Genomic DNA, 23,218 nt, shown 5'->3' with positions numbered 1-23,218 from the left:
CACGTATTTACTTACATACATTAACACAATTTGTCTTAATATGTTTGTGTTTATGTTGTTGTTTTTGAATGTTTTGTTTTGCATTCATTTAATGCGATTCCGGAGTTTATTAAAGTTCAATGAACGCGGAAGAACACAAATTTGTGCTTAATTTTATATATTTTTTTTTGTTTAGCAAAAAAACAACAAAAAGAAAACAATGCGTATCTGTACTTTGGCAACTCTGTTCTAAATTAAATCGCAATCAAGTGCCTAGTAAGTAGCCTATCAATATCAAGATGAAAAGTTATAAAGATATCAGCGCAATTGAGGGAAATTACTACACACTATCGCCAGCATGGACAGCCACAACGATGATATCTTACGTCCACTTTCCGAGGACGAATTCAAAGAGTTACTGCAATTATATCGTGAAAAATATGGCGAGCAAAATTTCCATTACCTGTTGATGTACAATCAAAATAAATGGAATGAACAGCTGAAGAATTTGAATTGTAAGGTGAAAACTGGTGAGGCCGATGAATGGCTGTCTTTCCGGAAAGACTTTTATACCTACCGAAATGGTGATTTTAGGAAATATGGCACCTATGTGAGCCTGCACTATGATATTGTAAGTATGAGCATATGTTTTCAAATATTTTTAGTAAAATTATAATAAAATTGCAACGTTTTCGCAGATGCAAAGTGTCTCATTTCATTCGTGGGAGCCTAGTCAGACGGAAATATTGAAATGCTTGCGTGAAACTAAATTGATCAAGTGGCGTGAGGGGCCGTTATTAACAAATGTTGACCTTGAATTCTGTGACGAGGTGAAAAAGATTGCCTTAGCTAACGGCGCAAGTGTGCAACGCGCACGATTATGTATATTTTTAATACTGGAGCATGAGAAGGCCGCCATTTCTGCTTTGGAGAGGTGGGTAAAATGCATTTTACATAAAATATGCTTATAAAATTATCTATTGCATAAGCTTAAGAGACGGTTACACTGTTAAAAACCTGAACGCCAATAATGCGTCGCTAGTGCATGAGGTGTGGCCCAATAAGAAGGAAGGCTCATTGGCGTATGTGCGCGGTCTAATCGCCTTAAATCAGACAGCGGGCATTTATAGAGTTAGTGACGGTGAATTGGTGGCATGGGCTTTTCAAAATGATTTTTCTGGTTTAGGGTGAGTTTGCTTTCATATGTTTATGTATTTATTAATAATTATTTTTTTTTATTCAGCATACTACAAGTTCTGCCAACGGAACAAAGAAAGGGTTTTGGCGCCTTCTTGGCAGCATATTTATGCAAACAAGTGACGACTGTGGAGAAAGTGGATTTATCAGCTTGGATTGTAAGTGAAAATTTTAAATCGAAAGCACTGTTGGATAAACTCGGCTTTGAGGCAGTGGCTAAAGCAGAGTGGATACAATTGAACAAGGCTTAGGTAAGGAAAAAATGTGTAAAACGAGAGAATATACATGTAAAAGTATATGGAGTATAATGGAAAAAATTTCAATTTCTTTGATCATTAATTAATATTAAAAAAAAAATTAATTATATAAAGAAGATTTTTTTTAACTTCAATGTTAAATTTTCCACTGAATTGTTAATTATAAAAATTAAAAATATTGTTATTCAATGTTATATTAGGCTTTTTTGCAAATTATATTTAATTCATTACACTTTGACATGAAACTTTTTCGAAAATTTCATATTTAACCTAACATATTTTGAAATCGCGCTTTTGCAGTTCGTTGCATAATATTTGTATTATTTAATCACTGCAACTTGTACTTTTGTAAAATTGCAAAATTCTATAGAATATTAAGAAAGTATTATTGTAAATCAAAATTCGTACCAAAGAAATTTAGTAAAATTATATAACTTTTAGTAGTGTTTTTTAAAAAATGAGAATAAATAAAAACTGAAATAAATAAAACTCATAATTACGTATACATTTTTTACCTCATAACTGCGTCACTTAGTTTTATTGCTTGATTTAGTTTTCACATATAATTTGCTAACGAAAAATAATGTTAGTATAAATTCATACAAATTAACCCTGTTTTACAGACATATGTACATATGTATGTATTTTATTTATTTACAATCTACAAATCTCGCTGGGAAAAGTTATTATTTATTTTACATATAATTAGTTATTATTGCATTACTATTACATACGCATACTGTGTCTTTACTTCTGTGTCGCGACTTAATTTTCCTGGAGTAAGTTGTAAAAAAATACTATATTTACACAGCTGAACAATTTGGTTTGTATTCTTCTCTTTTATAATATGCGTCAACAAAAAAATATTATCTAACTAACTACGCTTCGCCTAACGGTATTATCACTTATAACTAGTAAACAAATATATATCTTCATAAATTAAACAAAAAGTAAACGCGTCGCCGTACTACCATTTGGAAATATATTCCCATTCGTTAGTAAACTATTTGTTGGTACTGTGTTAGTATTTGTGAACGGTTTTTCACCACGCTTGCTAGCGAAACCATTTAGGTTACTTGTCGTTGCACCCTGATAATAAGGGTCAAAATTTCTGTTGAGTGGCTCGTATTTAATACGATGATTTTGGGTTAGAGGTAATACCGTCTCAGACTTCCGTGTTATTTGTTTGGCCTGTAAGTAAAATTTGATGTAAAATAAAGTGTACAAAAACGCATATAAACATGTTGATAAAGCAATTACCCGATTGTAACATAATACGCCGCATATTGCCAAAGTCATGCCCACGCAGTTTAACCACGTTACGGGATTCCCTAAAATGAATAACGACACAGCTATCACGAAAATGCGCTTTGACGCGCTCGCAACCGCATAAGTCAATGGCGATACTAGTGAAAGCACATTAAAAGCTATAACATTTTGTAACCAATTCAAAACGCCATCAGTGAATAGTAAAGCAATCACGCGATAATCAAAGCTGGTCTAAAATTCAATTTAACATAATTTTTTTGGTACATTTAGTATTTTAGAATTACTCACAATAGCAGGATGTTGTATGACTTTAAAACTGTCCACAAAAACCCAAATTGGTAAGAACATAATCAACGCCAATTTGCCCAACAACTGTAGAAGACGCAGATGATGCATTCCGGTATCCTTAAGCACCTGTAAGATGTGTGAGTATATATTAAATTTTAGCTAAAATTTTAAAATAAATACCTTTTTAGAGAAAATGTTCTGTAATGAAAAACCCATCGTCGATATGAGCGCACTTATTAAGCCAACCATGTCGAATGAAATCTCGGTTAAGGTAGCTATTGCAACACCTGTTATAATTGGCACCAAGCTGAGGTAAACGAGTGTAGGTTGCTTTTCACGAAACAGCAAACGTGTCAAGATTACAGTAAACAGTGGCATTGTCGCTTTGACTGCAAAATATATATTTTAATACAATAACATGTGGCGCTTAAAAATAATTTAATTATGTGCATGTAATATAAATTTGGACAAGTTATACAACTGTCATGATTTTTTTTTAGAGAAGTAAACACTTTTTGGAAAGAAATTCGTAATTTAATTATAATAATTTTAATTTTTCGAACGCAGAGTATAAACTGGCGCCAAGTTTGAGTTTTAGCAAAAACAAAAAATACTTGCCAGACACATTTACAAACTCAAAATTTCTTTATATAAGTACTTCACATTAAACTTTATCATTTAAAATCATTTAACATGCGAACTACACATATTTTAAATAAACAACAAGATAAAAAACAACAACTTATACTTTTTTTGTTCACACTTACCACGTCAAAGATAATAGGTAAACGTGTCAATAAATGATATCTTGCAACACATTTTTGCATGCTTAGATGCTGCATGCGATATTTCCATTTATTTACTTACCCGTGTGAGCATAGGAAACTGGCACTTTCCATAGAGAAATGTGTGATGTGACCGATGCAAGAAACTTTCCCAATGCTAGTGGAATAATCAAACGCCAATAATATCCTCTAGAAATGTTTTGATACTTTCGTATACGCCACAGATTGAAGAAAGGTCCACTATACAATGCTATACTACACAGTTGTACCATTGTCACCGTCATAGGAAATGGGAACTCGTTTAACACCATTTTTCCGATGACGTTGTTGCTTGAGGAGATCACATACCAAAGTACGCATAGCGTTAAAACAGCCAGGACATGTCTGGTTGACTCAGTTTGCAATCGGTTCCGCATCTTTGTCCACTAAGCTACGTAATCACTCACACGTCGTATCAAGTGCAGCCTCCTACAGCTGTTTATTTTAATAAAAATTTCTACAATTTTTACCACATCCCTTTAAATTAAGGGAAAATACGTACGGGAACTACAACAAACCGACTTTTTGGCAGATTGTTTTACTTATTACGTTGAAAAAATGAGAAGAGAGACATTGCAAAATATCTGACATAGGGTTACCAGGCCTTGTTATTGCCGCTATTTCCGTGTATAAAATAAAATAGCGGTACATGCAAGATTTTAAGTTGAACTGTTGCATATCCTGTCAATTTAAGTTGCTTCCGGAACTTCCTTGTTTTACATGTAATTTGCATAATGGCATGTTTTATAGCATTTTCTTCTGATTTTGCTGCAATTTGTAACAGTGAGATATACAGACTTTTCCACAAGAAGCCATTGACTTCTGCCAAATATAATCCCTCAATTATCTTTTGTTATTCGATAGAAATTTAATCTGGCAATTATTTTAGTGTATTTGTCACATTGGTTGTCAAACACAATTTGCTAACTACACGTTTATTTTCATATAGCTTCCCAGTTTTTACGGACTGATATTAACTTATAAAATAAAAAAAAATAAAAATATATATTAAATTAAAAACATTGAAAATCAAAAATTAAAATTATTTCAAAACTACAGCTGACAGGTCCAATGTTGATGTAAACAAACAAGTCTAGGGTGAATGAGAAGAAGAAGCAGTAATAAAACGTGTGTCCATTTTTGCGTCTGTGTGTCGGAATTTTTGTGATTAGGCGCGTTGCTCTAAAGAAACTAAAGAAAAACATTTCGCATACATTTAATTAAGGAAAATTCGATAGTGCATATAAAATATTGGTTTATTTGAAATAATAAGAGGCTACACAATACTTCTTGTTTATACTTGACGCGTTCGTAATATTGAACTAAAATTGTGTTCTATCTTATAAACACAGGAGGATAAAAAATGTATTGTTAGAACTTCTTTACATCTTGTTCAACGTACGTATTGTATACACCAATAGCCAACGGATTTGATGTTGATATAACAACAGCGACAAAAGAATCTTAAGATTTGTTATTTTTTTATTAAGCGAAAATGGTAAGTATGGCCTGAAATATGAAGCCTTTCATTATATTTTTGCCAAAATTGTAAGGCCTGAAGATACCTAAAAATAATTTAGCCCTACATATAACAATGGGCTGACGTATCGTAGAAATACCATAAATGGTTATAAATTTGGGTAAAAAGGGATCGCCTTTTGTATATCTTTTATAGAGCTCCTTTTCTTCTCATGCCGGTAAAAAAATATTGCTGGGACGGGATTCTTAGATTACTGCCATAATTTGGTAGTGCATTGAACCACTGTACGTGTTTTTATTCTTTATTACGAACCGGTTTCCTTACCTTTAGCAATTGTATTCGATGGTCATAAACTGTAACAATAACTATATATATTTGTACGCAAATCAGAAGCAAGATCACTGTTGCATATCAAACCTTCTTAAGATATGTAGTACCTACATACATACGTTTGTAAACAAATCTATTTGAAATGTTTTAAAAACATTGTGGCGTAGATGTTGAAATATCGCGAAATTCTCTTAACCATTGTTTATAATACAAGTATTTCCAGAATTTGACTTTAAAACGTTTGTTTTCATAAAGATATGCGAAACACACTATTAAATATGAAAGTTTTTGAAAGAAGATTTAAGCATTTCAAAGATTTGTGATTTACCAATAATATAAGTGGTTTGTTATCTAAAGATTATGTCTAATTAATGACATTTTCATGCTCATCATAAATTATACAAATTTAATTGTTGTGACTTCAACAGCTGCAACAAATTATAAATTTTGACTATTGGGTATAAAAGTATGTCACAGCAAACGTACATACATATGTGGTATCAATATTGTTGACACCCACATCATCAACACTTGCGCTTATTTGGCGTACTTAAGAAACCGGAAATCAATTTCATTAATATTGCATTGATTTTTGCTTGCAGGGCGCAGTCTGTTAGATCACCGCCTCAAGACCACACGCTTTTCTCAAAGATTCTATAAAGTTAACAAAATTCGATAATATCCATTTTGTCCTAATTATGTGATAACTGTGCTAATTTACATATTTTATACAAAGTTAAAACCTACATACATATTAGTTATACTAATTAGTGAGCTTTTTTACGCTTTACTCATCTCTCTTATACACATACGTACAACCAACTGTAGAGCTCTCCAATTGTTACACGTCGCGGTGCGCAAAAAGCTAAAATACAAACTCGCGCAATGGTCAAATCAGCAGTAGCAGCCAGCAAGCCGAGCGCAGCGCTACTAGAAGCTAAACGCAAAGCGAAATTACTCAAAATGCAGGAACAAACCCAACATGATCAAGTTGTAAAGGATATCTTCCAAAATGTAAGCTTCTATTTGCTTTAACAATAAAGAAGCTAATATTCCAAGATTTCTGGCAATTTATTCTTGTTTTCGTTTCCAGGCGGTCAACGCAAAAACAATAATAAAAAAGCCTACTGGCATTGTTTATGATGAATCGATGTCGCAGCATCGTTGCCTTTGGGACGAAAATCATCCAGAGAGTCCGGAACGCTTTACTCGTGTGCTGGAGAGGTGAGTACATTTGAAAATGCTCATATATTATATTGTTTGTTTACGCTTTTAATTATTAATGGAGATTGGAGAGCATTTGTACCTGTAACGGTGTATTATATGCATTTAATATGCATGAGGGTGCGTGTAATCTCGTCCTAAATCTTATCTTCATATTGTTTTTTGAATGCAATTGCTTTTAATTGCGCAGATAAGTTTATATTTCAAATTGAAAGCAACTTAGGTAACACAGATAGATTGTTAAAATACAAAGTAGGCGATACAATAATAAAAAACGACAACAATAAATCATTACAACAAAATACTAAATACATAAAGTGACTATGACATATAAAGGGAGCAAGAAAACTAGCTATGGCAACAACAATAAGTCATAATAACTAACATAACGTGACTATAACCTATAAAATATCTGTTTCCACGACAGTCGGGCCATATTCGTCTGTATGTCTGTCTGTCTGTCTGTCTGTCTATATCTAAGGGAACCAGTCCCTCAGTTTTCGAGCTGTCGATCTGAAACTTTGCATACCCCAAAACCTTATTTATCGGAGTTGACGATATCGGACTATCGTGGCATATAGCAGTCATTTAAATTGATCGATAAAAACTAAATTCCATTATAGACAACTTTTTTATTTGACGAGATATTTTCACGAATTTGGGCATAGATTATTAGCTAGGGTAAAGATAAATATCTGAAAAAAAATTGCTCAGATAAGACCACCATAGGATCTAGCTGCCCTATAAACTGAACGATCAAACTCAAGTACTTGTATGGAAAACATTTTTAATTCTCAAGGTATCTTCACGAAATTTGGCATTGAGTTTTGTCGAAAGCATTGCTACAATCTCCCAATAAATTGTTCAGATCGGACCACTATATCATATAGCTGTCATGTAAACTGAACGTTCGAAATCAAGTTTAATATCTTTTTATACCCTTTTATGCTAAAAGAAATGCACTTATGAGGGGTGTTATACTTTAAAACAGTCGAAGTTAAATATTTTTTCTTGTTTTAACAAAAATTATATATTTTTCAATTTTTAATGCCACAAAATCCAGATGTAAAGAATTGCAACTCATTGAACAATGTCAACGTATACCATCACGTCGTGCGACAAAGGATGAAGTGCTCTTACTGCACAGCGCCGAACATTATGAGCTGCTACAACAAACATCTGGTGTGCAAGATGAAGAGGGAATGGAAGATCTAAGTTCAAAATTCGATTCAATTTACCTACATCCGGTTGGTATTATTGCAAGCTAATTGTTTTTTTTCTGCATTGCATAAATATTTTCCCACAATCTTGCTGTAGTCCACATTTGAATTGTCGCTACTGGCCACCGGCTCGACCATTGACTTAATTGAGAACATAACTGCCGGCAATGTACAGAATGGCATGGCGATTATACGGCCACCGGGTCATCATGCGATGAAGGCGGAATTCAATGGGTACTTTACAATTGTCTTACACTTTTGTATCTGTAGTTACGTTTGTATGCAACGCTTGTGAATGTATGTGTATGTGTGTATTCCTCAGTTACTGTTTCTTCAACAATGTGGCCATTGCAGCACAATACGCTTTGGACATTTTGAAGTTAAGCAAAATAATGATCGTCGATTGGGACATACACCATGGACAAGGCACACAACGTTTCTTCTACAACGATCCAAGGTGGGTGCCTAAAATTTTTGCATTTTGGCGTATAATATTTCATTTATTCAAAATATAGGGTGCTTTACTTCTCCATACACCGTTATGAGCACGGCACATTCTGGCCAAATCTACAGGAATCCGATTTTGATGCCATCGGTTGTGGCAATGGTTTGGGTTATAATTTCAATGTACCGTTAAATAAAACCAAAATGGGTAATGGCGATTATCTGGCCATATTCCAGCAGTTAGTTATACCCGTTGCCGTTGAGTACCAACCGGAATTGATAATCATATCGGCCGGTTATGATGCAGCATTAGGTTGTCCGGAGGGTGAAATGGAGGTTACACCCGCTTTCTATCCACATTTACTAAGTTCACTCATGAAATTGGCACAATCACGCATTGCCGTCGTACTGGAAGGCGGCTACTGCCTTGACTCCCTCTCCGAGGGTGCAGCACTCACATTACGCACGCTGTTGGGCGGCACTTGCCCCACGCTGGTGGAAAAGATCGAGCCACCATGTGACGTACTACAAGATACAATATTCAATTGCATTTATGCACATCGCCAATACTGGCGCTGCCTACAAGTCCAGCCCATGTATACGATGGAGGAGCTGAATAACGTGAATCCACAACCGAAACTGCACAAAGTCAGTCGCCTCTTCATTGGCGGCCAACCACTGCCCGAACGCTTCCCCACCAGAGACACGGCACCGGTCACGTTACCCGAAGTGGTGGCGCAGAACACGAAACGTTTGCAATTTCTTAAGCAGGGTAATTACTCAACTTTTAATTAATTTTTAATTAGTGTGAAATATATATCAAATATATCTTTGCTTAGAAACCAAATTGTTGGCACCTAAAGTGCGCGTTTGCTATGTTTACGACGAACTGATGCTGCAGCACAGCAACACCTTTGAAGAGGGTCATCCCGAGCAGCCGGAGCGCATAAGACGCATCTACGAAATGCACGTCGACTACAAGCTCACCGAACGCATGAAGCAGCTGCCGATACGCATCGCCACCACGGATGAGATTTGTTTGGCGCACACACGCGCGCACGTTAACTTCATACGACGCATTAGCGATAAAGATGAGCTGCAGGGCATGGGTGAGAAATATAATTCGGTCTATTTTCATCCGAAAACTTTCGATTGCGCCACGCTGGCCGCCGGCTCTGTGCTGCAAGTGGTCGACAAAGTGCTGACTGGCGAAGCGCGCAGCGGTGTGTGCATTGTGCGCCCACCCGGCCACCATGCCGAGCCTGATATACCTCATGGCTTTTGTATATTCAATAATGTGGCCATCGCGGCGCAGTATGCCATACGCGATCACGGTCTTAAGCGGTAATTTTCGTAATATGTTTATGTGGCAACTCTGTTTTTTATTGAAATTTAATTTTTAGCGTTTTAATTATTGACTGGGATGTGCATCATGGCAATGGTACACAGCATATCTTCGAATCGAATCCGAATGTGCTCTATATAAGCATACATCGCTATGATAACGGTACTTTCTTTCCGAAGAGTAAAGATGCCGACCACGATGTGGTGGGCAAAGGTGCCGGTGTGGGTTTCAATGTAAATATACCGTGGAATAAGGTGAGCAGTCGGATGGTTGTTCATTAACACGCAAATAATAATATTTAAAATTTCTTGAAAACTTAACATTAATTAACCACACAGAAAGGCATGGGCGATATGGAGTATGTAATGGCCTTCCAACAGCTCGTCATGCCCATAGCTTATGAATTCGATCCGGAATTAGTGCTCGTCTCGGCTGGCTTTGATGCCGCCATCGGCGATCCACTTGGCGGCTGCAAAGTAACACCCGAAGCTTATGGTCTGTTCACACATTGGCTTTCGGCACTCGCTGGTGGACGCCTGATTTTGTGCTTGGAAGGTGGCTACAATGTGCACTCCATTTCCTATGCGATGACCATGTGCACCAAATCACTGCTGGGCGATCCAATACCAGCCATACAGCTTAACGGCAATGCGGCACGTGGTCTGAGCGCTGCATACACAAGTTGCATTGAGACGATACAGAATTGTTTGAATGTGCAACAACGCTATTGGAAGAGTTTGGTCTTCAACAAGCGGCTGCCACAATTCGCTGGCGAAAATAACAATGAGGATTTTCTTTCTGCTACTATGAAAAATTTAGATATCACAACGGATGAGGCGAAAGGCGTCGTTGGCTGTGAAAATGTCGCTGACACGGCGGTGGCGTTGGAACCGAGCGGCAGTAAGCCGAAGGTAAAAGTTAAAACCCTAACCGAATTTCTCACCGAAAACCTAGAGGTAATTTAACATTTACGCAATTTTGTGTGCGAGACTATTAACTAACCTCTATGTTTTTGTTCTTACTTTTCATGACTGCACACAAACAAAAACAAACATTAACTATTTGAACAAAAACCAAAAAAAAAATGCGAAACGAAAAAAAATTGCGAAAATCAAAAATGCATCGTCAGGCTTTGCAAAATAACGAAATGTTCGCCGTTGTTCCATTAAAGACATGTCCTCATTTAAAACAGTTGCGTCCTGAGAAGGCGCCGAAAAGTAAGCAGCGTGTCTTTTGTTTTGTTTGAAAACACATTAATTCAATGTCGTGTTCTAGACTTTGTAGGTTTGTTTCCAATTGTTACACTTTTAATTGTTCGTTCATTCTTGTTATTGTTGCTTTATTTTTGTTTTCTGGTGTTTATACATGTTTCAAATTGTCGCTTCTTCTACTTTCGCTTTTTGTTTGTGCGTGTGTGTATGTGTACGCGTGCCAGCATATATTGTTCTTGTTTGTCTAAAATATGCTTGGAATACTTTTTATTGCCTCATCTTCATATATATTATATTCTTATATGCATTATTATACATACATACATATATATTTATCACATACATCTCTGTCAGCTATGCATGTTGCAAATTGCCATAAATATTTTAAATTAATTTGCATGTTTCAAAAAATAACGGTTTCTACATACATATGGATACACCTCAGTGTGGTTGGATGGTTTAGCCATCTGTTAAAGAAAGAGAGAGAGAGGTGTTATTCGTTATATATTTTTTTAAATGTATTATTTCTATTTTATTGTAAAGTTGTATGTACATGTATATATACGCATTTAATGCCATAAATAATTATATTAAACAATTTTTATTATATTGTAATCATGTGTCAACGCTCTTTCAGTATTATAATATATGTATTTATGCTTTTAAAACTATTACTTTGTGAAAAAAATTGTATTTCGAACTTTGTTTGAAAAGGGGTTTCTTCCAGTAATTTTAATATAATAATGTTGCTAATTAGTAACGGTTTTCATTAAAGCCCCAACTTTTATTTTCGAAGAAAAATTCGAAATTCGAACATGTGTTTTTTCCAATAAATTTTCAAAAAAAGTCGAAATTCGAACTTATTTTTTTCCAATAAATTTTCGTACAAATATGATAGACAATTTACAGTTGTTTTAACATACAAATTTTCGATTTTTTTTTTATTTCTTTTATTTTTAAACCAAAACTCCGTTCTACAAAAACAAATTTCAGTGATAATTTTTATAAAATTTAAAATAAACAAATTATTTTTTTAATGCAACAATTTTAATACAATAATAATATTTTTAATTATTTATTAAATCAAAAATAATGGTTAATTTTATTATTCTTTTTTATTATAATTTTTGTTATTATAATTTTTTTTATTGTTATTTTTTTATTATTATTTTTCCTTTATTTTTATTTTTTTTTATTATTTTCATGAAATTTATTAAAAATCAAATTATAATCTGTAGAGTTTTTATTTTCGATGAAAAACGTTCGGAATTTCGAAAATATAACTATCGGAAAATAATTAAGCACAAAATTAAACAGCAAATTTATAATTTTTCGAAAAATAAAATCGAAATTTTCGAAAAAAATTTAGTACAAATAGTATAATTTAAAAATTCTCTAATATAATATTAATTGTTTAATGTAAATGAATGCGTTTAGTTATGAATGCTAACATTTTTTAAATTCTATAATCAAAATGGTTTCCAAAAAAATTTAAATTATTGTTTTCATTAAATTTATTAAATAAAATTCTAACCGCTTGAATTTCTATTTTCGAAAAAAGCATCGAAATTTCGAAATTCCATTTTGGGAATATTTTTTTTTAACTTAAGATAATTTATTTGGTTTTGACTTTTTGTCCTATTTTCCTGAAAAGTTTTCTTTGTTATTTTCGAAAAAGAATCGAAATTTCGAAATTAAATTTTAAGAATATTTTTTTAAACTTTTGGTAATTTATTTGGTTTTTGGCATTTTGCGCTAATTTTTTGAAAAGTTTGCTTTTTATTTTTGAAAAATCAATCGAAATTTCGAAATTAAATTTTAGAAATAAATTTTTTTAATTAAGATAATTTATTTGGTTTTTGGCATTTTGTTCTATTTTTCTGGAAAGTTTGCTTTTTTATTTTCGAAAAGAGAATCGAAATTTCGAAATTAAATTTTAAGAAAATATTTTTTTATTAAGAAGATTTTTTTTTTGTTTTTTTTTTATCACTTTGTGCTATTTTTCTAAAAATTTTGTTTATTTTTTTATTTTCGAAAAACGAATCGAAAAATTAATTTCGAAATTTTAGGATACATTAACTTAATATACGTAATTTATTTGGTTGTTGGCATTTTGTGCTATTTTTCTGAAAATTTCGCTCAATTTGTGACAAAATTGTTTTATAACGAAATATTATGTTATTCATTTACAAAAACTTCGCTATTCGATTAGTTAAATATCTTTTGAAAATTAAATTTATTCAGTACACTGCTTTTCTGTCACGAACTGTATTTTACGCTTTTTGAACTTTTTCTCCTTTAATAAGTTTCGCTGTACATACAAAATACTTGAACAAAAATATAAATATTAATTATTTATTTCATTTTATTATTTCCTGTCCTTCGCACCGCACAGCCATAGACAGCAGTGCACCTTGCGAGCAGTGCTCATCAACCGTCGAAAATTGGATATGTCTGAGCTGTTACAAAGTACTCTGCGGTCGTTACGTCATGGAACATATGCTCTTCCATAGCATAGAGCAATCACATCCGTTAGCGCTTAGCTTCAGCGATTTGTCCGTTTGGTGTTATCCATGCGAGGCGTATATAGATAACAGTAAATTGCATGTATACAAAAATCGACTACATCGTCATAAATTCGGTGAAGACATGGTGTGGTCATACCCGGACCGGCACAACGCAAACGGCGATGACAGCGATCACGAAGACTGCGATGCCGACGATGCGCATGTGTTTAGCATACAACTTGAGCCGAGCAACTGACAATACCTGTTATTACTGCTGACGACAGTACAAAATTATTTGTGTACATCATTTCCACCGCTTAGACATGTTTTCCATTTTTTCGCCCAGTACCTTTGGCCGTTGATTTATCGCCTCTATATTAAATTGTTGTATTACTTTATATCGAGTTGATGATTTATCTATTAGTACTATATACTATATACGATACTTATATACATACATACATGTATGTCAATCTAGTTACAATATGTATACATTGCTGACTTGCGACGACATCTATATATTTCTATTAGAAACACAATATTTTCTCACACAGACTAACCAAAGACTTGAAAGCAAAAACAAAAAAAAAAATTAAATGTGTACATTAAATCACTTACACTGCGTGTCTGGTCCACATAAAATACATACATATGTCTTGTATGTGTCGTAAAAAGAAATCGGCTTGCATTTTTATATTGAAAATTTATTGTTCTTCAACTTAATGCTCGCTGGCCGATTTGATTGTTAACCAAGATGAATATATTTCTTTTTTTGGAAGCTATAGCTGCTGTTAAGAGATTATAAGAAAACTCAATACTACTATATGGTAATATTTAATTTTTATTTTAATAACATAACTATAAATTAATATATTTATACATACAAATTTGTTCGAGGGAAATTATTAAGTTACATACACATGTATGAATATGTGTAGCTGAACTTTGGAGGCAATTGAAATTATGACTGTTTTTACAAAAAGTAAAAAAGCAATTATTGTAAAAAAATTAACAAAATTAAAATATTTAATAAAATTACAAAGAAAACATGTTGTTTAACTTCATCGACTGTGATGTTAAAATCCAGTTTGCATGTGGTCGCTGTGAAATAAGTAGGGGAGAGTGTCAGGCTCCTTGCAGAGAAAAAGCGAGAAAGGTCGGAGATAAAGTCGTTTGTATGGCAATTAATTGCTATGCTCAATTTTGATTGCCTTGTTTGTCGCCAAAAATAGGCTCCTTGCAGAGAAAAAAGTTCGGAGATAAAGTCGTTTGTATGGCAATTAATAGCTACGCCAAGTTTTGAGCACATTTTATCTTGGTAAATAAATAAGTTTTTCATGAAAGAACTTGATTTTGATCGACTGAACCATAGGGGTATTTGAAAAATATTCTAAAAAGCGCCCTTCCATGATATTTGGGTCTACGCAAGCTGAAATCACTCAATCCTTCATTCAAATAAATACTTAAAAACAAAAGAAAAATATTTTTAGATAAAACAACAACCAACCCTAACCTTAAAAACCAATAACAATTGAAACTATCTCATATTAACTCCGCTCAGCTTATATTGAGAAACTGCTTCGTATAAACAACATTTTTTATTCAAAAATAATTTTCTTTCTACCATAAAATAACATCACCGTTATTTTTACTAACAACTATTTTATTTAAAAATATTATTTATTTTTATTATTTTTCTGTTTTTTACTGAGTGGTGATCCTTTTTGTTTCAGTTGATTTTTCTTTGTTTGTGATTGTGATTTTTTATCAACATTTCCCTTTCGTTTTCTTGTTTTTTCTTGCACTTGACTGCTACTCGGTTCAGATGAATCTGTGTCATCTTCACTGCTTTCTTGCTCCGGTTCGTCTTGCGCATCGTCCTCGTATTCAATCGTAACAACACCACGTTCCGGTGGCTTCACAGCTTTCTTTGGTACAATATTTACTTGTTGTTTGTCTTCTTTTGTGTCGTTATTCTTTAAAACAAAAGCACCACCGAATTGAGTTAGGTCTAAAATGCTAAGACAGGTCGGACGACAGCCGATGTTGGTTGTGCACATTGGTTTCAAATCTTTCTGGTTTATATTCAATTGCCAAGCTTTCATTTCGCCGGAACTGAAACAAAATATTGAAATAAAATTAGTTTTGTTTAAGTCTTTTTTAATTTTTTTGTTCACCAACCTCGATATTGTTATTAATGTGTCTTTATGGAAAGCCATAACTTTAACTCTTGTGTCGTGCGCTTCCGTAAAATGTTCCTAATAACATGAAATTGATATATTTTAGCATGAAAATAACTTCTCCTATTGATTTATTAACACATTACCTTTTCATCCTCTTCTTCTTCTTCTGTCACTTCAAGCCACAATATTTTACCACTTTCCAAGCCAACCAGACATAATTCATCAGCCACCCAGCAAACACATATAGGCTTTTCCTTTGTCTTTCGGCTCACCAAAACATCTGCCGATTTGATAGACCAAATCTCTGCCGCACGAAAACCACATAAGGTGAAATAATCACCAGTTGGCGACCACGTCAGACAATCTGGTTGCGTGCCCAACGTACTGCGACTCTTTAAATTAGTTCGGTACGCTACACGTCCCTTTACCAGATTCCATGTGCATAATACACGATCTGCACCGAGTGACAGTGCTAGCTTACCACTCGGATGACAACTGATTTGGTTGACTGCTAAACCCTTGTGTGCCTTCCAATTACCCTCTGTAGCCCAAGTGTTTTGACGTGTCGCAATCATACGTCCATCGTCGCCGCCTGATAGCAAATGTGAGCTGTCCGGTGTAAAAGCCAATGCGTTGATGGTACCCTCATGCGACAAAATAATCTGCGAAGTTTAATAAATGTGAACAATAAATGACCATGCTGCTTACACTTAAGACTTACATTTGTTTGCTTCCTCGAACGCATGTCATACAAGAAGATACGATCATCTGTGGCGCCAGTAGCCACGAAGTTCCCATGCACTGCTACACATTTTAGTGGACCCGCATGCGATTTATCTGCAAAGGATTGCACGAAACTCGCATTTTCATTTATTACGAGTTTATAACCGAGAAGGAATTCCTCATAAGTTCCGATAATTACTTCCATAGCCCGCAATGTTTATGTTTTAACGTTTTCTACACACCGGTTGACAATTGTCAGAGAACGTATAATATTATACGTTCTCTGTCTGGGCATGTGGGGGATAAAATGAGAAACGAAACATTCTGAAGCAAACACAAGATTTTCGATATTTCTAGAAGGTATATCGATTATCGATAAAGTTTGATAGTAAATGCCCAAATTTGAATGAATTTCTGATATAGATATTTTTTCCAGTTAAACAATTTGATTTTCAAAAGCGGCTAAGAACCTTACGAATAATATACTTGCATCACATGTAGGATGTGACTACGATGTCTTTTGAGATCGTTACCATCTCAGCTATCCAACGCAGCTGCAATCGGCGGACTGCCAATACGAGTTCGCGGACTTCGGTCCCGTTATCTTCTAAGGTAGTCGTTTTTTGGACACCTGGGCGTGTTTTATCAAAACTACGTCTAGACCAGGTGGAAACTCGTTGAACAAATTTTTGGCTAGGTTTTGCCTCTCAGCTGTAGTTAGCTCATGTATGTAGCTTTTACAGAAAGGCTCTTCTTCTGTACTAATCCACAGAAGGTTTTTCGAACTAAATGCCTACAATTCAGTCTTTCTGGTCGAAGTTGTTAACATAACGGAAGGTGTCAAAAGGGCTTTTGCTCCAATCAGCAAGTCCATTATCTTTCTAGTGGACAGCCACGTGACAATTATAGCTCCCCATAGCACGAATACTGGGTCTCACCGCTTTAAGTTATGAAATCAGGCAATAACTACACTTTCTGTAGGTAGGAAACTCGGTTAATTTCACCTGGGTACCCAGTCATATATGAATAGAAGAAAATGAAAAGGCGGATGAATTGGCCCGTTCGGTGGCAGATAGGAATACAATTTGAAGCAATAGACCCCAGAGACATTGCTCAGGTCTTGTAATATTAGCAATATAGGCCATATCACAAAATTACTTTGGGCTAGTGTTGATGGTGGATAGATCAAAAAAGGTGCTATTTCTAAACAAAATTAGATTCTATCCTCATAAAATTGGAAAAATGAATTTGGTGGGCTGCAGAGCATGCGCGGCAGCTGATGAGACGCTGGAATATTATCTTTAGAAATTCCAAGCCTTCAGCCGGATGAGACGAGGTATATTCCATGGTTCTCAGTGCTCCAACTTAAGAGATTTTGATGGAAAAAATTAGGTATTAAGTGCGGTCTGGCAAAGGTCAGGCTCTCTGCGTTTCATTGCTTTTAACCACATTATAAGACCAAATCCCAGCTAGAAATATCATTTAGTATCACACGGAATATCCACACGGTTATCCATTTGGTTCCCATACACTTGTGCCAACTCTTTTTTCAATTGTCGATAGCGATTCATTTTTAATGTCTTCAGTTGACTTAAAACGGCTTACTCGAAGCGGTCGATTGAGTTTGCTGACAGTTTGGCCGGTCGGAAGGAATTCGGAGTGCACCACCACTTGATAATCGAAGAAAACTGTCAATATAACCTTGATTTTTGATCTGCTTTCACGTGGTTTTTTCGGCTTCAGCTCACCTTTGCCACGATCTTCGGCCGATTGATTATCTGTTTTCGGGTCATAAGCATAGATCGAAGACTCGGAAAGCGTTGTTTCGAAGACGTTAACGCGACACTGTTTGTTCGAAAAAATTTTGTGATTTTGGTGCCAATCGTGCTTTCACTTTTCTTAGGCCCAAATGATCTTTCAAAATAGTTTTCATTATTCTTCCGATATTCCAAAGATGCCAGTAAGATCTCTGACTCTTTACTGACATGTTGTTCATCAGTTGATGGCAGTCCTGGTCGTGATTTGCCCACAGTAGTAAGACAGTAATAATCGCGTAAGCTGTGTCTACGACAGTAAAGAAGTGCGTGAAGTATGAAAGTTAAAGATCGTTAATGAAGCTTGAGAGTTTGTTTCCGGCGATTGATACATATTTCTCTGGAACGAATTCAATTCTGATAATTTTAACGCTTTCTTTAGGATAGTGGCAAATTGAATTTCCTCAAATATTTTTTTTTTTAATTTTAAAGGCCGTTTGAATAATTTGAATTTGAAATTAATTATAAATGTCGTTAAATTATAATTCGATTCAGTTCTTTATATGCTTTCACAGTTTTTGTGTCTCAATGCTATGAGCACTTATCTAACCTATTTAACAGCAGGTGGCGGATAGGCATTGCGGAAATCGGGTTCCGCATGTAACTAGAGGCCTTTTACAAGCAGATAAGGGTATGAAATAGCTCTAGCTTCAAATAAAGTATTTAAAAATACAAAAGTTTCGATTACTCAAACTTAATTTCTTCAGTTCAATTTGAAGTGTCAACGGCTGCATAACGGAAAAATTATGAAACTGCACTTTTTAATAACAATTTTGGGTAAGGAATGCAATTAATATTGTAGGACAAATAAAGTTAAGAAAATGAAATACTATAAAAATATTAAAAATAAAATAAAATTATTTGATTATATCCCGACAAGTATTAGCCTTAAGCCACGCCGAAGTTGCGCCCGACGAGGAGGATTATGGTCGTACATGGATGTGGATGCCCGATGGTGATGGCAAACCTCATGTTGCCTATCTAACAGAGCCACCCCAGGATAGTCAGCAAGACGATGTGCCGGATTTCGTGCATGTGGAGCTGTTTGATAGGTAATGTCACTAGGGCATTCACAAGACTTTTTTTGTATTCTCGATTTGGAATAAATATACTCATTTTCAGTGCAAATACCGCGAATCCTACAACAATGCAAATATCTGTTGCCAATCATACTACCAGTGAAGGTAGGAAGAGTAGACAGAAGCGCGATACTTGGGAAGAGATGGCCGGTAAATTCAACGCCGATTTGGACACGAAAATTTTGGTACACGGTTGGAAGTCGAGCACGACCAGTGACTCAATACAATCTATACGTGGTGCATACACTATGCGCGGGAATTTGAATATTTTCGGTAAGTTACAATGTGGGAACATTAAGCAATATGGTAGTTTCTGGGGTAGAAAATACAGCGGCCATCAATAACTCGGAACTGTACACACTAATATTGGTCGAAGCATAAAAAATTAAGGTCCCGGATAGACAACCAGTCCAAATAGACTAGTCCTATTGTTTCGACAGAATCCTACAGAATTTAAGACTTATCGCAGAGAGGTACCTTCAGGTCGAATCATAAAAAATTAAGGTCCCGCATAGACAACGAGTCCAAATAGACCAGTCCAATTGTTTCGACAGAATCCTACAGAATTTAGGACTTATCGTATAGAGGTCTAAGGAATTGCTGCTTGAGAATCGATGATTAACAGTCAGAGATCTTACTGGCTTCGTTAGAATATCGGAAAGATCAGTGAAAATAATTTTCGAAGCATAAAAAATTAAGGTTCTGTGTCCAATTTTTTCGACAGAATCTAGAGAGATCAGAGCTCAACACTTATCGTAGAGAGGTATCTTTATGTCGAAGCATAAAAAATTTAGGTAACGGATGGACAACCAGTCCAAATAGACCAGTTCAACTGTTTCGGTAGAATCTAACAGAGTTTAAGTCGTATCGCAGAGAGGTAACTTTAGGTCAAAGAATAAAAAATTTAGATAACGGATGGACAACCTAGTCCAAATGTCTTTAGGACCATCATTTCGTAGTGCGCATTTGGGTTGTCCTTTTCCTTAATAGAACGCCTGTCTAGTTGGTTTATGCTTTCAGGAATGGAATGGAATGTGCACTATCTCCAGATAAAGGGACGGTTACATTATAGTTATGGAAGTCACTATTCTTCGAACTATCTTTTAAAGAATTATTTTTTCAGGAAATAAAAGATTTCGGGATTGATAACAAACTGCACTTTACATGATTTTTACAAGACTTTTCGGGACAATATAAAAATAATATACTTTTAATAATTCTACTTTGTTTCTACTTTCTTAGCAATCAATTGGCGCGATCAAGCAGACAATATTTACTATCTGAAACCCGCACGTTACACCGTGCAAGTGGGCCGAGCTGTTGCTAAGCTTATTGATCTACTTGTTGAGGAAAAGGATGCTGACTCCAAGCGCATACATCTAATCGGTCATAGCTTGGGGGCGCATATAATGGGCTATGCAGGGTCCTACACCAAATATCGTGTTGGCAGAATCACAGGTGTGGCAGAGATTCGAGACAATTCCACAATAATATTTCACAGACTTAATTTAATTATAATAACAATCTAGGTCTCGATCCTGCCCGACCGGCTTTTGAAAACTGCAGCGGACCGGAGCATCATTTAGACCCATCAGATGCAGATTTCGTTGATGTCATACATAGTTGTGGTGGCGTTTTGGGTTTTCGTGAACCAATTGGTTGCGTGGATTTTTATCCGAATGGCGGCGGCGCACCGCAACCGGGCTGCACAGAGATTTCACAAATCTTTAGTGAGTGCCAAACAATTTTCCTTTATTTAACATTATTTTCAGTTTTATATATTTTCTCTTTCGCCCGCCCTTAGCCGGCTGTAGCCACGGTCGTTCCTATGAGTACTTTGCGGAATCCATACATAGTGAGAAAGGTTTCTATGCTGCACCCTGTTCATCGTTGAAAGAGTTAATCGGTCGTAATTGCACGGGTACCAAGATATTAATGGGTGATCCTGTGCCGTTGACTGCGCGTGGCATTTACTATTTGAAGACTGGTAGTAAACCAGGCTTCGCTTTGGGTTTGGACTAACGCCAATATATTTTGGAGAAGATCCGTAATTATCTTCTCTGAAAACAGTGTTCATGTATAGGGTAGTGAGAGTTATATTAATATGTCTATAAATATATGCTTAACTATGAATAAATATAGTAAATGAAACTGTCAAGTACCTTACACAAATTAACTATGTGAGTGCAAGGCCTTCGAACCCTTTGATATGAAAATTTCGGAGAAGATGTTCAAATTTCTTATATATGTAGATCGGTGTCGCAGTTTATAAACCAGATTAGCTCAAATGATTGTATCGACTTTATGAGTCAATAGAATTTAATGCAAGTGCGATATTTTATATGTGCTTAGAGCTAAACTTCAAAAAGCACGATTTATATCGTGCGTCCCATACTCGGTACGTGAGGTTTGGATATTATTTTCAAAAATTAATCAAATCAGCATCGCCAGTCGATGAATAATTTTTTAAATCCACTTTATATGACGGGGTGGTAATAACTCCCAACCTTTATCTCGACCTTCAATTGATCTAATACGTATAGTAAATAGGCCCGGAACAGAGCGTTTGCCACGAAGTTTGTAACACCCAGAAGAAAACGTCGGAGACCCTATCAGCTGAGTCGATTTAGCCATGTCCGTTTGTCCTTCCGGCTCTATATATGCGTCGTAATTCTTTAGTTTTAGCTGTTTTCCAAACTCAACGATCGGAGTTAAGGGCTTGCATGATTTGGTATGGTTTACTGCTTAAGGCGAGAATGCGATTGTATTTGTGAAGTGTATCAAAACTTCAGTTGTTGTTTTGACTTTTCAATTATTCGCATATGAGTCAAGCTAACGCTCTCCTGTATTGATGTGGATGTGTTATGGTTGAGAAGTCGAACTAAAAAATTTCCATGAATTCGTTTGTGTATAAAAGACACCGGCAGTCAGGCAATTAGCGGCAGTTGAAGAGCATAGCTTAAGCTAGGAGAAATTTAAAATTAGTCTTCTCTTTTCTCAAAAAAATTACTCAACAAAGAGGATATGGAAGCCGTAATGACTGGGCAGGCTTGTTGTAGTCACAAACCGTCTACGGATCAATTAAAAATCTTGCTAAAAGCTGTAAAAAAAGTACATACAGTGCATGAATTGATAATCGAAGCTATTATTCGATTGGAGGTGTCGAGCAACTCTAGTTATAGCTCAAGTTTTACTGACACGGATGGCGAAGAAGTTTTCAATACGACCAACGAAGTGGTTAAACCTTCAAAGCGACAACATGTAAGCAAGGATCATCGTCGTCGATGTAATCGACGTGGACGTGATCGTTCACAATCTCACGGTCATTTAATGTCACTTGGTGAAAGACTTGAAGTGTTGAAAATTGCCGATTTAACACCTCACAATTCACATGATCAGCACCAGCAGCACCACCGACACAGGAAAACACATAGACATGAAACACCAGAAATAGTTGAAAGAGAAAAGATAGTGGCAATTTAATTAGGCTGAATGACTTTCATATGAAACCTTTTTATTACAGTTAATAGCGGAGAGGACCGATCCTACATTATGAGAGAGAAATGTGGTGGTGTGTCTATATTATATCCATTTACTTTTATCATATTAATATTTATATTAAATTTAATTTTCATAAAAAAAAAAAAACGAAAAAATATTTATTGCACTTTTATATAGCACGCTTATAATATCTTGATGTGCACATACATATATGAAGCACCAAATTATAAAAATTATAAACTTTTATAATATTTAAATCAATAAAAAAACAAAATTTGTACAAATGGCGATTTATTTCTGAACATAGTAAGTCGTCCTCGAATCGACCCCATAATTCGACATA

At 35.1% G+C, this 23,218-nt stretch overlaps 5 protein-coding genes across 8 annotated transcripts; 3 read left to right on the top strand and 2 right to left on the bottom strand.

Annotated features, from left to right (window-relative positions):
• Positions 1–243: 243 nt before the first annotated feature.
• Positions 244–1,453, top strand: LOC105229763 (uncharacterized). Its single transcript, XM_011210198.4, has 4 exons — positions 244–610; positions 678–913; positions 969–1,166; positions 1,223–1,453. Exons 1-4 carry the CDS (start codon positions 338–340, stop codon positions 1,425–1,427), a joined length of 912 nt encoding a protein of 303 aa, XP_011208500.2. The 5' UTR covers positions 244–337; the 3' UTR covers positions 1,428–1,453.
• A 476-nt stretch (positions 1,454–1,929) lies between these two features.
• On the bottom strand, positions 1,930–4,386 carry LOC105229762 (solute carrier family 35 member E1 homolog). The gene is made up of 5 exons (XM_011210196.4): positions 3,858–4,386; positions 3,171–3,379; positions 2,991–3,116; positions 2,694–2,933; positions 1,930–2,624 (listed from the first exon to the last, which is right to left on the bottom strand). Exons 1-5 carry the CDS (start codon positions 4,189–4,191, stop codon positions 2,373–2,375), a joined length of 1,161 nt encoding a protein of 386 aa, XP_011208498.2. The 5' UTR covers positions 4,192–4,386; the 3' UTR covers positions 1,930–2,372.
• A 548-nt stretch (positions 4,387–4,934) lies between these two features.
• LOC105229760 (histone deacetylase 6) lies at positions 4,935–14,619 on the top strand. 4 transcript variants are annotated; one of them, XM_019991598.3, is made up of 12 exons: positions 4,935–5,312; positions 6,453–6,638; positions 6,718–6,848; positions 7,912–8,095; positions 8,166–8,302; positions 8,391–8,525; positions 8,584–9,284; positions 9,352–9,856; positions 9,916–10,111; positions 10,196–10,813; positions 10,987–11,074; positions 13,464–14,619. In XM_019991598.3, the coding sequence occupies exons 1-12, from the start codon at positions 5,310–5,312 to the stop codon at positions 13,829–13,831; spliced, it is 3,252 nt and encodes a 1,083-aa protein (XP_019847157.2). In that variant the 5' UTR covers positions 4,935–5,309; the 3' UTR covers positions 13,832–14,619. The 4 variants fall into 4 exon arrangements, with proteins under 4 accessions (XP_019847157.2, XP_019847158.2, XP_011208497.2 ...); XM_019991599.3 differs by having other exon boundaries at positions 4,953–5,312; positions 10,987–11,141; positions 13,464–13,602; XM_011210195.4 differs by lacking the exon at positions 10,987–11,074 and having other exon boundaries at positions 4,954–5,312; positions 10,196–10,768; positions 13,464–13,672.
• A 501-nt stretch (positions 14,620–15,120) lies between these two features.
• Positions 15,121–16,750, bottom strand: LOC105229759 (p21-activated protein kinase-interacting protein 1-like). The gene is made up of 4 exons (XM_011210194.4): positions 16,480–16,750; positions 15,902–16,420; positions 15,757–15,833; positions 15,121–15,690 (listed from the first exon to the last, which is right to left on the bottom strand). Exons 1-4 carry the CDS (start codon positions 16,684–16,686, stop codon positions 15,252–15,254), a joined length of 1,242 nt encoding a protein of 413 aa, XP_011208496.2. The 5' UTR covers positions 16,687–16,750; the 3' UTR covers positions 15,121–15,251.
• A 1,142-nt stretch (positions 16,751–17,892) lies between these two features.
• On the top strand, positions 17,893–21,522 carry LOC105229758 (lipase member H). Its single transcript, XM_049454567.1, has 6 exons — positions 17,893–19,072; positions 19,176–19,347; positions 19,418–19,647; positions 20,617–20,832; positions 20,904–21,104; positions 21,179–21,522. The coding sequence occupies exons 1-6, from the start codon at positions 19,042–19,044 to the stop codon at positions 21,394–21,396; spliced, it is 1,068 nt and encodes a 355-aa protein (XP_049310524.1). The 5' UTR covers positions 17,893–19,041; the 3' UTR covers positions 21,397–21,522.
• The last annotated feature ends 1,696 nt before the right edge of the window (positions 21,523–23,218 follow it).

Source organism: Bactrocera dorsalis, chromosome 4 (assembly GCF_023373825.1).
Source record: "Bactrocera dorsalis isolate Fly_Bdor chromosome 4, ASM2337382v1, whole genome shotgun sequence".
NCBI lineage: Eukaryota > Metazoa > Arthropoda > Insecta > Diptera > Tephritidae > Bactrocera > Bactrocera dorsalis.
This window is presented reverse-complemented; position numbering and strand designations above follow the sequence as displayed.

Coding starts and splice junctions, on each gene's coding strand:
- LOC105229758 (XM_049454567.1), top strand. CDS start 19,042: ATGAAACTGCACTTTTTAATAACAATTTTGG. Junction 19,073..19,175: donor CTTTTTAATAACAATTTTGG/GTAAGGAATGCA, acceptor TATCCCGACAAG/TATTAGCCTTAAGCCACGCC. Junction 19,648..20,616: donor CGGGAATTTGAATATTTTCG/GTAAGTTACAAT, acceptor CTACTTTCTTAG/CAATCAATTGGCGCGATCAA.
- LOC105229763 (XM_011210198.4), top strand. CDS start 338: ATGGACAGCCACAACGATGATATCTTACGTCCACTTTCCGAGGACGAA. Junction 611..677: donor TGAGCCTGCACTATGATATT/GTAAGTATGAGC, acceptor ACGTTTTCGCAG/ATGCAAAGTGTCTCATTTCA. Junction 914..968: donor GCCATTTCTGCTTTGGAGAG/GTGGGTAAAATG, acceptor CTATTGCATAAG/CTTAAGAGACGGTTACACTG.
- LOC105229762 (XM_011210196.4), bottom strand. CDS start 4,191: ATGCGGAACCGATTGCAAACTGAGTCAACCAGACATGTCCTGGCTGTT. Junction 3,117..3,170: donor AGAACATTTTCTCTAAAAAG/GTATTTATTTTA, acceptor CACATCTTACAG/GTGCTTAAGGATACCGGAAT. Junction 2,934..2,990: donor TCATACAACATCCTGCTATT/GTGAGTAATTCT, acceptor ATTGAATTTTAG/ACCAGCTTTGATTATCGCGT.
- LOC105229759 (XM_011210194.4), bottom strand. CDS start 16,686: ATGGAAGTAATTATCGGAACTTATGAGGAATTCCTTCTCGGTTATAAA. Junction 16,421..16,479: donor GTTCGAGGAAGCAAACAAAT/GTAAGTCTTAAG, acceptor TAAACTTCGCAG/ATTATTTTGTCGCATGAGGG. Junction 15,834..15,901: donor AAGAAGAAGAGGATGAAAAG/GTAATGTGTTAA, acceptor TCATGTTATTAG/GAACATTTTACGGAAGCGCA.
- LOC105229760 (XM_019991598.3), top strand. Junction 6,849..7,911: donor TTTACTCGTGTGCTGGAGAG/GTGAGTACATTT, acceptor CACAAAATCCAG/ATGTAAAGAATTGCAACTCA. Junction 9,285..9,351: donor TTTGCAATTTCTTAAGCAGG/GTAATTACTCAA, acceptor ATCTTTGCTTAG/AAACCAAATTGTTGGCACCT.